Source organism: Artemia sp. Qi Xiang Cuo, chromosome 3, assembly GCF_049724085.1.
Source record: "Artemia sp. Qi Xiang Cuo chromosome 3, ASM4972408v1, whole genome shotgun sequence".
NCBI lineage: Eukaryota > Metazoa > Arthropoda > Branchiopoda > Anostraca > Artemiidae > Artemia > Artemia sp. Qi Xiang Cuo.
Genome location: NC_142796.1, coordinates 39,008,047 through 39,025,188, shown reverse-complemented (window position 1 = coordinate 39,025,188; position 17,142 = coordinate 39,008,047). Strand labels below are relative to the sequence as shown.

General features: G+C 32.4%; 1 protein-coding gene across 1 annotated transcript in view; it reads right to left on the bottom strand.

The window, feature by feature from the left end:
• The window catches only part of LOC148954077 (uncharacterized), a 56,624-nt gene extending 43,040 nt beyond the window's left edge, over positions 1-13,584 (bottom strand). Inside the window, exons 1-4 of the mRNA XM_089086908.1 lie at positions 13,504-13,584; positions 6,095-6,210; positions 3,901-4,044; positions 2,331-2,426 (exon numbers count right to left, since the gene is read on the bottom strand). Of these exons, the coding sequence (XP_088943034.1) occupies positions 2,331-2,426; positions 3,901-4,044; positions 6,095-6,210; positions 13,504-13,561 (414 nt within the window). The 5' untranslated portion in view covers positions 13,562-13,584. The remainder of the gene's footprint in view (positions 1-2,330; positions 2,427-3,900; positions 4,045-6,094; positions 6,211-13,503) is intronic.
• Between the last annotated feature and the right edge of the window lie 3,558 nt (positions 13,585-17,142).

The window sequence follows — 17,142 nt, the reverse complement described above, 5'->3', positions numbered from 1 at the left end:
GAGAGAATTCTGTAGTAGAGGTCGCGATGACTTCAGTCGAGTAGAAGACCAAAAGTCATGCAGGATTTCCATCCATACGAATAGCAATACCTCTTTCCGTCCACCCGAAGTGCTGTAGCAATAATATTATTAAGCACTTATTCAATTAAACCATTCTTCGTCGAAAATTTTGACTAAATATTCAAAAAGAGAGACACTACCAATCAATTTACAATCATCGATATATACAATTTATTAGCAAAAAACAAGAGGTTATGGGACCGGTGCCTCACATCACATGTCGGTCAGGCCTAGGCCTGATTACAGAACAGTCAAAAATTAGATAACAAAACAAGTATTTTCATCTGAAAGTATAACGACCGGGGGTTGAGAAGGGGGTAGCTCCCAACATATTCGGAATGATTTCTGGTCGTTTCAAGCTTTAATACTGCTCTTAAGTTTCTTTTGAAGAAACTTGTTCTTTTATTTAACACAAACTAAATGCCCCGTTAATTACTTCAAGGTGATTTATTTCTTTAAAATATTGGTGCATTGCTAGTAGGCTAAAATGCATCTTCAATTGTCTTTGTTGACAAGTATTAACTCAAGTTTTGAAATCTTTTAAATTCATGAATAGGTTTCGGATTTTAACTTTTTTTATAAATTAAGGGAATCGGAAAAATGTAAAACTGTCATTGAAATTCAATTTTTGTTAAAGATCCAAACAAAATTTATGTTATAAGTTTTTTTCGAAACAGTTTTTTTTCTTCTTCAAGATTATATACCAAAGCAAAAAATATTTTATGACTATTTGTAGACGACTTCCTATGTCACGATCACCTCAAGCTGTCATTTTTTGCCATAACAATTAAAATTTTGCAAGAAAAGAAATATTAAACTTTAATGGTAAAAGGCATTAAAAAGGTTTTTTTTAATTTTGCTTTATATTGCTTACTCCACTATTTCTTGTCTTTTTAAATGGCTTATAAATAAATCATTATCATATATTTTGAAGTGATTTATGAACATCTTTTAAATGATCGTCTTTTCTCCCAGAAAAATACCCGAGTCAGAACTATGAAGATTTAAATTGCAGCTGTCTGATTTGACTATAATTTATCTTTTCATTAAGGTTTATGGTACCTCTGAAACATACCATTTTACGAAAGGTCAACAGCAGTAACTTGCACCAAGTATAAGGTATTCATACCATCGGACACATTATTTTCAGACCTATCCAATCAACGAACAAGAATAATCATATCTGTAACCGTTCAGAATAAAAAAAGGACTGGATTAAGGTTTACATTTCATAAACCTTTATTTGGTCTAAATGATCAAAGTGTGACACAGTGGTGTGAGAGACGTTCAAAATATGGCAGCTTGTTCATCTGTTTAGAATTAGGAAAAATAGCAAATAATGGTTTACATTTTGTAAACTTTACATGTGACCTAAAAGAGTTGCAAAATGAGACCAAGTGGCGTAAAATATGTTTAGAATAAGGCAACTTACTTTTCTGATTAGATTTAGAATAAGAAAAAGGTTTACATTTCGTAATCTTTACTTATGAAGCTATTAAGAGTAATCGAGGCATTAGTTACCATTCCTGAATAAGCAACAACTGGCGATCTTTTCTCATAAGCCAGATTTTTTGTATTGCGTTTTTTTAATTTTTGGTTACTATGGGCAGTGGCTCTTTCATTGCTTGGTTGAAGAACAAACCATGGCCCATATTAACCTAAAATTAAAAAACCCAATAAAAAAAGGCTTGTGAGAAAATTACATTTTCTAGCTGACTCATGAATGGTAACTATACCTCAATTAGTTTTATCGATTTTTCTTGAAGGATGATCTAAACTTGCTTAAACAGAAATAGTTATCTATTTTTGCACATTTTCTACATGTTTTTCAATGCAGAATTTTTTTTTTTTGAAAAGCGCAATTCTAGATGGATAAAACTGAATCTCAGCGATCGAATGACAGCGGAATTTTCTTCTTATGTGTAAACATTAAGGACTTCGAAAAATGACATACCAAAACATAAACAGGGGACATAAGCCTTAAAGAGCATTCTCTCAATCCCAAAACTAGTATGCAGCTTCTGGGATCACTTGAAGATGACAGTTGAGTCACAAGAGGACACAAACAGGTCGAAACATTAGGAGGAGGTCAGGGCAAATCATAGGTCAAACACAAAAAAAGCGCATCCTTATACAACTTTTCAATTTTTCTGGGAAGATTGTCTTCTACACTCATCTTGTCAAGGGGGTGTCTCCTCCTGTTTTAAGGTTATCACTAAAAGATACAAGTGTAACATAATAGAATAAAAAAAGGTATAAAAAAAACTCACCATGTCCAAATCTGGGTTTTCTCTTCTAATTTCCTTCTGTTTAGACATCGAATACAACATATATGATGAAAGTGGCTTTTTTGGTGGATCTGGAATCTAAAAAAGGCGAAATAGTATAAAGTAAAAAAAAAAAAATGAAAATACTTAGAAAATATTCCCGCTTTACCTTTTTTTTCAATTTTGAACATATAGACAAACTATTGTAAAGAATGCCAATAACATAATATGTATCTCTCCTCAAAACTTTCGGCGTTCATATGTGATTTCTTGTTGTTTACGTTATAGTTATTTAATCACGCACGTAACACTCAAAACAAACATTTAATAGCAGCATTAACTGATACAATAAAAAGGAGATCAACTGAATAGTTGCCGTAGCTAATTTACATGGGAGATTTGGCACAAGAAATACCAATTTCATAACCCTTTTCAGTTTAATTGCAACCCAGCCTCTCCCTCCAAATACCTGGACATAGTCATATGCCAGACACTTAATTTGATGATTTCGTTTTTTTTATTATTATTTTGATATTAGTACAGTTTACCTCCTCTTCTGAATGAAACGCTATAAAAAAAAAAAAAAATATGTAGTAGTAGTGAACTTTTCTAAGAATGCTGGATGCCACGAAAGGCGTTCATATGTGATTTCTTGTTGTTTACGTTATAGTTATTTAATCACGCACGTAACACTCAAAACAAACATTTAATAGCAGCATTAACTGATACAATAAAAAGGAGATCAACTGAATAGTTGCCGTAGCTAATTTACATGGGAGATTTGGCACAAGAAATACCAATTTCATAACCCTTTTCAGTTTAATTGCAACCCAGCCTCTCCCTCCAAATACCTGGACATAGTCATATGCCAGACACTTAATTTGATGATTTCGTTTTTTTTATTATTATTTTGATATTAGTACAGTTTACCTCCTCTTCTGAATGAAACGCTATAAAAAAAAAAAAAAATATGTAGTAGTAGTGAACTTTTCTAAGAATGCTGGATGCCACGAAAGGAAGCTAAAAAAACTAATATTATATCATATATATATATATATATATATATATATATATATATATATATATATATATATATATATATATATATATATATATATATATATATATATATATATATATATATATATATATATATATATATATATATATATATATATATATATATATATATATATATATATATATATATATATATATATATATATATATATATATATATATATATATATATATATATATATATATATATATAATGGTTTCAGTTATTTTCCAAAGGTCTCAGACCACAGAGAAGGGGCTCAAGAGCACATCAATACATAAACAAATGTCTTTGAAATAAAGCGTTCAACATGCTCTAATTATCAAAATAACAGTGTTAAATCACATTTTAAAACAAAATGCGTAAATAAAAACAAAATTAAATCTAAGAGGGTAAACTAATTATGATCTAATAAAGAAGTGTAAATACTTTTTTATTTGGGGCTTCAAAAATTCTAGACAACTGTATTTAATTCCATCCTAAATCATTTTATATAGGATGAAAATTACTTACAAAGGGCGGCAGAGTCTTTTCGGCCTTTTCAGCCAGGTCATTGATCAACTCATTTAGGAGTCGGTAGTGTCGGACGTGACGCTTGTCAAGTAGTTCCATTAAAACAGCCTTAGTTTCATCCTTGCTTCGATTTTTTATCTCAATCTAAAAGAGCAATAAATTCCTCATCAAACCAAGAAAATTATTTCATACCTCCATCAAAGCAAGAATGGTGATCTAAAATTCAAACTTTTAGGGTTTCGAAACACACTTGAAAAAAAAAATCACTACCCAATGGATGTGTGAAATGTACCAATGTATAGCTTCTTTTATCTAGTAACAATTTTAGTGATTTTAAACATGTAGCACAAAAAAAAGTGTAAAAAAAAATAGAATTATCATTTTTGGCACTTCAGAGCCCTCATCTCCGCTTAAAAATTTTCTCCAGGTTGACTGAACCAATGGTCATACGAAATAGAATAAAAACCGTCTTTTTCACCTTTTGATACCACAGTGGCAAATTTGGGCCAAATAAAGCCGAAATTTCGTCTGTCAAAGACTATAAGACAGTTAAGGTTTTGAAAATCCATATATAAATCTAGCAGTTTCAAAGGGGACATATCCAAACGGTGGTGCGTTTCAAAAAACTAATATGTTGATTGAAATCTACTTAATTTTTGTTAGCTTTAAATTAATCATCAAATATTGGTTTATTTAACTAGACTAAATCAATTTGAACAGTTTTAGGTACAAACATAAGATTGCATTTATTATGGACGGCAGTAAATTATAAATGCCCAGTCCTGCTTTGGCTCTCACTCTCTAAATGTTAAGAGTTGAGTCTTGAGTTCTTGGTCCCCTATGTATGTAGTAAGTATGTATGTAGATGACATTATAGTTCACTTTTAGGTTTTTTTAGCATCTCGACATAAAAAAAATGATTTGCACTGTGTACTCATAGAAGTATGTTGGTCCAAATATGACCAGTTTTTTGACAATTAAATGCTAATTATTTTTTCCCCATGCTAAAACACAAAAATTAAACACCAAACAAACTTTAATATCTTCTCCATCCAAATTAGCAATTTATCTTCAGTAATTGTGAGAGAGACAAGCTCCTTGAGTAGTAAAACAAATAGATAAGATATCAGTTTCCAAAAATCACAAGCTTGGAGGGGCCAAATTCAAATTTCAGAGTCAATAAATAAAAACAGGACAGACAAAGAACAACAAAAACTAATAAACTGGCAGAATGCCAAAATTGAAATTGTCAGAATGAAAATCCATTTATTAATCATTATTCAAACCGAGAATGGTTAAAGAGATAAAAACAAAAGGCAAACTCAATAAAAAAGATAAGTATAAAATAAATTTAAATATAAAATACAAATATGGGCAGAAACTGTACAAAGTAATAAGAAGAGGGGAGCTAGTGGTACGTACTGTTAATATTTTCCCTAAAACGGGGACAAAGATTTATTCATATCAGGAGGTAGAGCAGCAAATGGGAGACGATGTAAGAACAGGCTGGGAAACGTCCGAAGGAGGGCGGATTCCAGGTGGGGAGGGCGAAAGTGTCATTCTTACTGCTCTGTCAACAAAACGGCCATGTATAGATTAAAAGCAAATTTTCCTAAAAACATTCCTGAAACAAAATTTGTTTTAGTGACAAGGTGACTTTTCATGTCTCAGATAACTTCAATCGACAAATCATGATAGTCTGGATATACAAACGCCCATATGAGATTAGGGGGCTTTGCCTTCCCTAGTCCTAGTCCAAAAGTGAGTATGTGGTGTGGATTTATGGACCATCAAATAATCAATCCATATTTCTTAAACGAGGCAACAAATGCATCTGATGTTCACCTCAGATTTTGATAAACGTATAGCACCATAACTGAATGCATACAACCAACCACATAATTCGAGTAAAATACTACACAATTGCATCGGGATTGCGTGTTGGTCACTTCCTTAATCAAATATTTCCAGACTGATGGATTGCAAGGGATGAGGCTACAGCAAGCATGACAAGAAACTGAGTACAGTCTTTATGTAGGCTACTTTGTGTAACTTTGCACATAGTGGATGATTTAAAACAAATCTAATTAAAATATTTTCAAAAAATGCCTTATAATTTTTTTTTTAATATTAAAGAGATTTTTATGAACAGCCTGTGTAATACTACAAAAATAGCAGACAAACAAATACTTGCCTCGTCCCATGGGAAACGGTCCCTTATGAATTTGTCCCATGAGGTAACTCTTTTTGTCTTATTGGCTATATCTTTTACTTTATTATATAGCCTCTGCAGCTCATCTGGGGACCAATCTGAAATTAAACAGGTACTTGTTAAAAGTTATGGTACATAAAAAAAAAATGTCATCTGACACCACAAAGGATACTTTATTTAACCTCACTACTTAACCATGAATTGGTTATAGGTCTCAGAGGGGCTTATGGTACAAAAATATTTTAGTGAATCAAAAACATTAAGCAAAATCTTCATTTCAACTTGGACCCCCTTACACTCTTAGAAAGTATCAACTTGATATCCTTGCCACCCCCAAGATGTTACAGTTATGCTGCCATGATAAACTGGTACCAAACAGTGTCTTTTGGTTTTCATTGCTTATTCATCATTAATAAATTATAGTCCTTCAGGAGCTTTAAGTACAAAGCATTGCATGCAGATTTGAGTTGGAAAATGTATAGCCTATACCGCCAGCCGTAACTTATAATTTAAGGTCTACATGGTATGCCCTCTCTACTAAAAAATACTCCCCTAGAGTTGCAACCTGATCTCACAAAATATTACAGATATACTATTGTTACAAGTTGGCAACCACAGAATCTTTTATTTACCTTGCTACTAAGTGAGATAAAATAAAAACAAAAAAAAGAAAACATCAGGGAATTTGCCCAATTTAATGAAATTTGTTTAAACCTTAAGAATATTTTGGCTCAATATCAAAGAGTTGTCCTCAGAAAACTACGCATATCAATAAAACAAAACTTACAATAAAATGGGACCTTTAAAACTAAAATTGGAAAATAAAAGTCCCAGAATCATTTCTTCAACAAATTTAAACCAAGACTGAAAATGAAACCATATGAAACATGACAATTCTTCAGGAACAAATTAAGAATATTTTTAATGCTATTCTTGTCATTTTAGCAGCTAATCTAAACGGTATTTTTTTGTAGAAGGTTCAATGGCATTGGTTGTTTAATGTAATTAATTTAAAAAACTTTTTCCACAAAACAGGTTTTTCCAAGAAAAGTAAAGAGCTCCATTGAACCAAAAATGAGTAGAAATGAAATAAATAATCTTCCAAGCGTAAAACTACCACAAATCACCGTCAATAAATAAATGAAACCAAAAACGAACAAAAATTACAATAAATAACTGAGTAAAACTCAAAACGAGCACAAAATAATTGGCAATTAAAAATGCCTGTTTGCTCAACACACTACAAGCAGTATGCTAAGATGCTTTAGAGTGGTTTCTGGCAGGTCCAGAAATATCTCTTTGTTTTGAGTAAAAAAAAAAAAAGAAAAAAAAATGAATGGGTCTCCAATATGAAAACATTAACCTTTTGGTCTCTCATTAACTTCTCATCAGGATTGCCACTTGTCATGGGTAATGCTTTTATTCTGGCGGTAACACTTTTGAGAAAACCTAGTACTATTGCAGCAAATTTTTTCCACAAAAAAGAGCAGTTTTTTTAATTAAAGGGGCAAAAAATTTTCTGTGCATATAAACATCACCATCATTTTTTTTTCTTTATGATTATTTTCTTCCATTTTCCTGTTCCTTGTTTTCCAAAAATGTGCTTTTATGTTTATACAGCATCTCCTTGAACTTCCCGAAAATGCACAATAGTTATTTGAGACATTTCAAAAATAATTTTCATAATGAAATTATGCAGTAAGTAAGTCCATAGCTGATTTTGGAGGGGGGGGCAGTTTCTCCTTCCAGACCATACTTTCCTTTCCCCTCATCTTGGTGTTTGGAAGCCATCTTAAATAAAAGTATGAAAGAAGAAAAATGCACAGGAAAATGACACTTCTTACTGCCAATTCAATTTTTTTTTGTTACCTTGCAGCTTAAAACAACCTTTTAAGATTAATTATCTAAACAACAACAACAACAAAAAATAATACATTATACCCACATCAATCTTTACTATAAAAATGTAAAGTCCAATCCTTCCAATCACTTTTGACTATTAAAAAGGGCACTAGGCCTTTCAATTTCCAATCAAATGAGCCCTTTTTGAAACAACAATGCTTTCTATAAACATCTTATATACCCCCAGTTCATAAATTACAGCCCTTACCCTAAGGGCTGTTAGGGTGGTTGTCATCCTCTAAGAAGTAATTTCCAGAACTTTCAACTATGTTAAACAAAATGGTTATTTCAAAATTTTGATTAGATGTGTTTGGGAAAATGGTGGGTGTGAGAGGAATGTTAGTCACTCTCCAATCACTTTCAATTATTAAAAATGGCACTAGCCCTTTCAATTTCCAATCAAATGAGCCTTTTTGCTGTTTCTACACCAACACTTTCAATAAAAACCTTACATGCCCACAGGCCATAACTTACAACCCTTGCCCTGAGGGCTGGGGGTCATTCTCAAAGACCTAATTTCCAAAACTTTCTACTATGTTGAACAAAATGGCTATCTGAAAATTTTGATTGGATGTGTTTGGAGGAATAGTGGGCATGAGAGGGGGGTTAGTTACCCTCCAATCCCTTTTGACTATTAAAAAGGGCGCCAGCCCTCTCAATTTCCAATTGAATGAGCCCTTTTTGAAGTTTTACAACAACTCTATCTATAAAAACCTTATATGACCCCAGGACATAACTTACAACCTATGCCCTGGGGGCTCTGGGGGTTAGGTCATCCTTAAATACATAATTTCCAGAACTTTCAACTATGTTGAACAAAATGGCTATCTCTAAACTTTGAGTGAATGTTTTTGGGGAAATGGCGGGCGTGAGAGTGGGGTCAATTACTCTCCACTCACTTTCAACTATTAAAAAGGGCAATTTCAATTTCCAATCAAATGAGCACTTTTTGAAATTTCTACAACAACTTTTAATATAAACCTCATATACCTCCAGGGCATAACTTACAACCCTTGCACTGAGGGCTTTGAGGGGGGTATCATCCTAAAAGACCTAATTTCCAGAACTTCCAACTATGTTTAACAAAATGGATATCTCAAATTTTGATTGGATGTGTTTAGGAAAATGGTGGGGGTGAGAGGGGCGTTAGTTGCTCTCCAATTACTTTCAGCTATTAAAAAAGGCACTAGCCCTTTCAATTGAATGAGCCCTTCTGAAGTTTCTATGACAATGCTTTCAATAAAAACCTTATATGCCCCCAGGGCATAATTTACAACGCTTGCCTTAAGGGCGGTGTGTGTGGGGGGGGGGGGGGGTTATCATCCTTAAAGATCTAATTTCCAAAACTTTCAACTATGTTTAATAAAATGGCTACCTAAAAATTTTGATTGGATGTGTTTGGGGAAAAGGTGGGCCTGAGAGGGGGTTTAGTTGCCCTCAAATCCCTTTTGACTATTAAAAAGGGCATTAGCCCATTGAATTTCCAATCAAATGAGCCCTTTTTCAAGTTTCTACAACAAAGATTTCAACGAAACCTCATATATATCTATGGTATTACTTACAATCGTTGCCCTAAGGGCTGTTGGGGGTTGACATCCTTCAAGAACATGTTTCCAGAATTTAAAACTACGTTGAATGAAATTGTTTTGTCAATATTTTGTTGGGATGTTTTTTGGGGATGGAGGGGCATGGGGGAGGGGGGCTAGTTGCCCTCCAATCACTTTCAACTATTCAAAAATGGCCCAAGCCACTCCAATTTCCAATTGAATGAGCCCTTTTTGAAGTTTCTACAACAGCTTGTTCAATACAAAGTGCCCTAGTATGGAAAAAGAAAACAAAAAATAATAATACATTGTGCCAACATCATTCTTTACTTAGGCAGTGCTATTGCGCTGCCTATGACAATTGTTGATTTTAGCATTTTTCACAAAATTAGAATCACCTTTTAGTAGCATACCATTTTGAAAATTGTACTTCTATCCAAATATCTGACCTCTTTCACCTCACTGGCATAACTAGGGGGAAAGGGGCCAATTAAATAAAAACAAAATGACACTTCCCAACTGTGGTTTCCTAAGAACTTAGATTATTTACAGCATAATATTAATTTTTTATGGGAATTTGCTTGTCTGTAATGGATATTTAAGAGACAGATACAAGAAATAATATACCACATAATGTTAATTTTTTTTTATTCTTGGGCTGTATGGCAAAAATACAGTTTTCACCAGAAGATTGGTATCCTACTGAATGAGAAAAGTGTGTCAGCATTTTATAAGACTTTTGCCCTTCCAGAAAATCAGCTAGTCAGGCTACTTTTTCAACTGTAGGCTTTTCCTTGAAAGTGTTTCTATTGATTTTACTTGGAGATGGTTTTAGTAACATGAGAAAAAGTGTCTTGGCTGTCTTGTTATGTTGATATATATATATATATATATATATATATATATATATATATATATATATATATATTATATATATATATATATATATATATATATATATATATATATATATATATATATATATATATATATATATATATATATATATATATATATATATATATATATATATATATATATATATATATATATATATATATATATATATATATATATATATATATATATATATATATATATATGTATATATATATGTATATATTATATATATATATATATATATATATATATATATATATATATATATATACATATCTACTAAGAAAAACTTCAATACATTTATATTCCTTTCTGACTAAGCATTTAAAAAAATTTGCAATTAATAGTCAGGATTTATCATGTATAGGCTAGTTGGGTAATCATAGCAAGTCACTGTTATCTAGCAGCATAAATTCCATAAAAACACTTAAATAAGTTCTCCTGGCTAAAATTACTGCCCATGTAATGTAGGATGCAGAGGCCCTACCAATAAAACCAGGATAACAGTAATAAGTGATTTGTTTGTATTATTCTTCTCCTGCACAGTATCTAAGCAACTTTGCTCCTCAATTGACTCAATAATGTACAGTAAGAAGAAAGTTGTTTTAGTGTGACTAAACTGCACCTTTACCCTCCTAAAATTTACACACATGCCTAATCTCATCTGGCCCCTAAGCCCTAGTTCTCCCTAGCTGAAAACATCTAGCAGTACTATTTGATATGTTAGACACTGAGTTTACTATTTGATATGTTAGACACTGAGTTCCATCATTTTACTTACATTCCAATTCTAAAAAATGTATGATGCATAACCACACTTCTTCACAATTTCAAATAAAGATTTAAAACACCATTTTGCAAGTTCAAAATTCCCAAATATACCATTCTTTTATCACTAAGATAAAGGGACCCAAAGGTATATCATTTTTGTAACCACACAAAGAAGTTATAACCTAACCTGTAAAATACTTGGTTTTCAATTTAAACAATTTTCCTACCATTTCATGTTTTTCAAATGCCATTGATTAAAATGATACTGAATTTTGCAATTCAAAACTTTGCTGTTGACAAGTCAGGGTATATATTTGCACATTAAGGGGGGATGTTGACAAGTCAGGGTATATATTTGCACATTAAGGGGGGGGGGTAAATTTCATGGTAAATTTGCAGTGGGCCATATAATTTAGCTAGGATGACAGCAAAAACTCCATTTGATACCTTTTTTATGCTCTTTCATATCCAATATAAAATACCCTTGAGTCCCCTTTAAGGGCTCAAGATGTAATTTGCAAAAGAAGCAATTAGCCTATTGAATTATGAAAGAGCATAAAAAAGGCAAATGATCTTTTCACTTTCATCCTAGCTGAACTATAGGGCAGTCCATATTTTGGTAAAGTTCTACCAAATCATATTATTGAGTTAGGAATAAAGTGAATACACCATTCAATGCCTTTTTTTATGCTGATTACGAATATAGTAATAATTTACCGGAAGGGAATTTCAGCCCCCCCCCCCCTATATATACCTAACCTAACCCAACCTAACTGGTCAATATCTACCAAACCATATTATTGAGTTAGGAATAAAGGGAATACACCATTCAATGCCTTTTTTTATGCTGATTACGAATATAATAATAATTTATATAGTAAATGAGTTTAAGCCCCCCCCCCCCCTATACAGGCTACACCTAACCTAACCCAACCTAACCTAACCCTAAATTGGCATATATAGGGGGGGCTGAAATTCATTTCCGATAGAAATGCTAATTATGTTCGTAATAAGTATAAAATAAACGGGTAAAATTCTACTTTAGTTACTTATGGCTATCTTGGAAAGGGGTTGGGTTAGGAAAATGAAACTTTCAGGGATGGGTCTACAGGCTAAATTATGTCCTGGGAAGATATTTTGAAGTATCTACCTCCACTCCTTCACCCTCTAGAGGGTCCTGACCTTTGATGACCTTTAAAAATATATGAGTTATATAAGTGAAACCTTGCAAAATAGATCTTCTGCTTAAATGAAGTACAACAAAATGGTTTTCAGCTTCACAACTTTGCTCAATCCCAATTTATAAGGTTTTAAAGATATGCAAATACATTTCCTAAACTTTGGAAATAAACTATTTATATGTCTTAAAATTCTGCTCTAATAACTGAAATTGCATTTTCAGAACTAAATCCAGAGAAAAAGAAACTGATAACTGAAAATTAAGGTAAAATGTTGTTTTGTCAAAAATTCCAATAGGTATAGACCTGTCATGTAAGCAAATTTTAAGACCCTCTAGAGGGAGAAGGAGTGGAGGTAGATACTTCAAAATACCTTCCCGGGACATACTTTAGCCTGTAGTCCCATCCCTGAAAGTTTCATTTTCCTAACCTAACCCCTTTCCAAGATAGCCAAAAGTAGCTAAAGTAGAATTTTACCAAAAAAGGCATTAAATAGTGTATTCACTTTATTCCTAGCCTAACTCAATAATATGATTTGGTATATATTGACAACCTAACCCTGAATTGGCATATATATGGGGGGGAATAGAAATGATTATTATATTAGTAATCAGCATAAAAAAAGGCATCGAATGGTGTATTCACTTTAGTCCTAACTCAATAATATGATTTGGTAGATATTGACCATCTAACCCTGAATTGGCATATATAGGGGGGATAGAAATGATTATTATATTAGTAATCAGCGTAAAAAAAGGCATCAAATGGTGTATTCACTTTTGTCCTAACTCAATAATATGATTTGGTAGAACTTTACCCATATTTCTTACCTAGCCTATAGGCAAAACAAAGTGAACATAGCCTAGCCTACCACTTGATGTCTTTTTTAAGATTTTTCTGAATATAATAATTTTTCTTGTTGCAAATTCAATTTTAAGTTAACCCAACCTTTTGTATTTGCCTAGAGAATTAGGCCTAACTAGCTATTAGAAGGAAACATATTAGGCTAAGAATTCTTACTTCATAGACTAAGACTGATCTAGACCACTAAGTTTTCTCCTCAACAAGATTTGCTAGATTACTTTCTTAGGTTTACCTTGTCTAGCAGGTGACTTTTCTTCTTTAAAGCAGGTGACTTTTCTTTCAGGGGACATTTTTCAATCACGTGTGGAAATTTAAATAGCATGGCTAGCAGGGTTGCGACGAGACACAATGATTTCGTAATGTCCAACTCTTAAAAACGTAACTTTTTCATAACTTTTGATAGGAAAGTCTCTTTTCAAGGCAGGGTGCCTTAATTTTGCTATCAAGAGTGGTACTTAAAGGGGGGATGGGAAATTTGTTGCCTGTATAATTTGAAAAATATATTTTCACGTAATCACATTAAAAATACTCCCTCCAACTTTTAAAAGGTGCCTAAAAAGTATACAATAATAACAATTCATGCTTCTTTACCTTCAGGAAATTCCTATTTATTCAACAGTAAGTGCTGCTTCCAGTTTAACTGCACAACAGAAAGACACCCCCCCCCCCGATGCGTGTATAAAACCCCCGGCTATCATTTTGCTTATCTTGTTGTTTGTTTTTTTTTATTGCCATTATTGGTGTTTTAAACCAAAAGTTGATGAGTAATACAAACAAAATAAAAGGCAAATCAATAAACAAAGGACACTTTAGAGTTTTGAAGAAAAGAAGAAAACCAACTAGATTTTTTTTATTGTTAAATTTCAATAAAAACGATCTTAATAACTCCAGCTTCTTAAAAGACCCAAAAGAATCATTTTAATCGCTCCCTTCCCGTCTAACATTTTAAGTTGGCTCAGTCTCAGTCTCACCTCCTCTAGCTTCAAATTTGCATCGTTCCAACATAAAGATTTAAGCAATTCCGAGCGACAAAGTTTATTTTTTGTTTTCATTTTATCGAAAAAAAATATTTCAATCGTTGTCTTCAGTTCCTAAACGAAACAACAGTTATTTTGCATAACATGCATTTTCCCGTTTGTAATTTGAATCGTAACTCCCAACCATAAGAAAGTCAGAAATAGAAGAAGAGTTCACACAATTCAACCCCAAGAATGTTATTCTAAAGCTGTTTTGATGGGTCCCACAAGTCCAGGCACGTACAAAAAATTTTTAAGGGAAGAAGGTCAAACAATAAAAAAAAGAATTAAACTCATTTTCAAAATGAACTAAAGAGTAGATAATTTTTTTTCTCAAGAATATATGAATATAAGCGAACATGAGGGGCACAAAAATTATTGGGTTTTACATAACATAAACATCAAATTTATCTAGGTTTTAAATGCATAAACGGAAAAAGTCCATGAGTTGAGGAAAACAAATAAAAAAGATCAACTTATGCAAAAACGAATCGATTTTTTTCCCCGAATTTTCTATTATATTTAATATTTTCAAAATTTTAATTTCCCAATTTAGAAAAAATATAATGTCTCATCCAAGATTACAACCTAAGTTAACACAGCCTCGGGATGTGTTCTTACTGTTGTGCTATACTGATATGAGTGGGAAGTAACTGAACATTCGGAAGTGGTTTGAAAATAGTCCACAAATTAAAAAAAAAATTGTGCGACAAAGAAATAAAAGAAAGATAGAATAAAAAGATCAGTAAGTTAATAAAAATTAACAGGAAATGATATAATTAAAAAAATTAAGGGGGATAATAAAAAACATATAATTTAATAAAGAAATGCCGAGACATTTACGTTTTCATAGGGTTGGGGCCCCAGTCCAGCCTACGTGGTCCCTATGAATCAGTTTTTAAGTAAACTGTAAGCCTACCCTATACAGATACAAGACTGTTATCTTCTTCATAAAAATGGGCATTTGTCTAGTTGTCGTTTTCTAAAGCCAAATATTTAGTGATTGTCCTTTTCTGAAGAAAACATGCTAAACAGACAAGCAGTACCATTGAATTATTTATTTTATACTACTTCCAAATATCATGGCCTCTTTTCTGAAAATACACCCACCCCCCTGATGGTCAGGGATATAGCCCTAGGAATATATTAAAAAAAATCAACCAATAAAATTCTTACTTTACAATATGAAAGAACACGAAAGAATGTAACAAGAAAGAATGTCATCACAAGATTCGACACAACAATGAAATGTATTTATACAGTTATATATGGGACCGCAGATGGGGAGGGGGGTATAATATCAAAAAAGTGACCATGATATTTGGAAAAAGTTTAGCATAAAATCAAAAATTCCGGCTCAACTAAACCACCCCCCTCCTCAATGCTTAGATATAACCAAAAAATGGCTCATTTTTACAGTTTCATATATTTTGTCAATACCAGCTGTTCATAATTTCATATAAAAAGAGCAAGTTTTGTATATAACCTGATATTATGTCAAACCAATCAGAAGGGGGGGGTTAGGTAATTACGGAAAGAATAATACATATATCATCGGTACAAGCCAATTTACTGATACACACGCAAGATAGATGCTAATCGAAACTAGTCAAACGGGTATCAGTCAGTAGAGAATTGGATCGCAAAGTGTGGTTCGTCATCGCGTTTACAATATTTAAGCTATTGTCGAATGAAAGATCTTAAGCCGAACTGGCCAGCCATGACAAAAACCAACAAAGAGAAAAATCTATAAAAAAAACAAACAAACGAGACTGTGGCCAGTGGAGAGAAAAGGAAACAACAAAAACAAAACAACACGTATATTTCGCCATTATAAAAAAAAAGCGTCTTAAGCACGAAAAAATAAAAAGATAAAAAAAAAACAAAAAAACAAGATAAAACTAAAAACCAATAAAACAACCACAAAAAAAAAAAAATGTACAATTGGTGCAAACTGATCCACGTAGGGAAAAAATGCTAATATAGAGTTACTTCAGTGAGGACACCAGAGTAACTGAGGAAAAATAAAAAAATCGTAAATTAATTTAATTATTCTGTTGCGAAATAATCCTTTTGTTAGCTATTACTGAAGCAAATTATTTTGGTCTAGCAGGTAAAATAGTCCCCTGGTGATTATTTAAAATCTCAACTCCCTTATTGACTGCGGATTCACTCTTTAGAAGGTTATCATAAATTTGGTCAGTATTTAAACTACCCGTATCCCTATTTATGGAAAGGTTAGCAAACATATGCTTTTTAATTTCTATGGCTTCACTCGCCCATTGGTTGTAACTCTCATCATTAGATATAGCCAAGGCTTCATCGAATTTTACAAAATGAACTGGTTGAAACCAAATATGCTCTGCTAAAGCTGAAACAAAAGTTTCTGGAGGGTTGCCTAATTGTAGGGTTTTTTCTATTGAGTTTTGGGGTTCAATAAACCTTTCAACAAATTGTTGGTGTGTCCTACCAATATAGAACTTCCCACAAGAACACGGAATTTTATACACCCCACTTACTAAATTTCCCCGAGTTAAATCCTTACCAGAACTAAAGAAACTACCCATTGGTCTCAACGATTAGAAACATGTATCTATACCAAATTGACGTAAAAGCCGCGAACGTTTCTCACCCAAATCAGGTTCGTATGATAATGAAATGAAGATTTTTGATACAACTATATCTACAGACTGAAAAAACCGAATAACCCTACTCTCATGTTTAACCTGGCAATTTTCAATTATTTTATCAACTTAATTGAACTTAATATGAACTTAATGAACTTAATTGGATAACTATTACAAAACAAAATATCCCTCAAGTATAACAATTCCGAATCCAGAAATTCCTGGCAA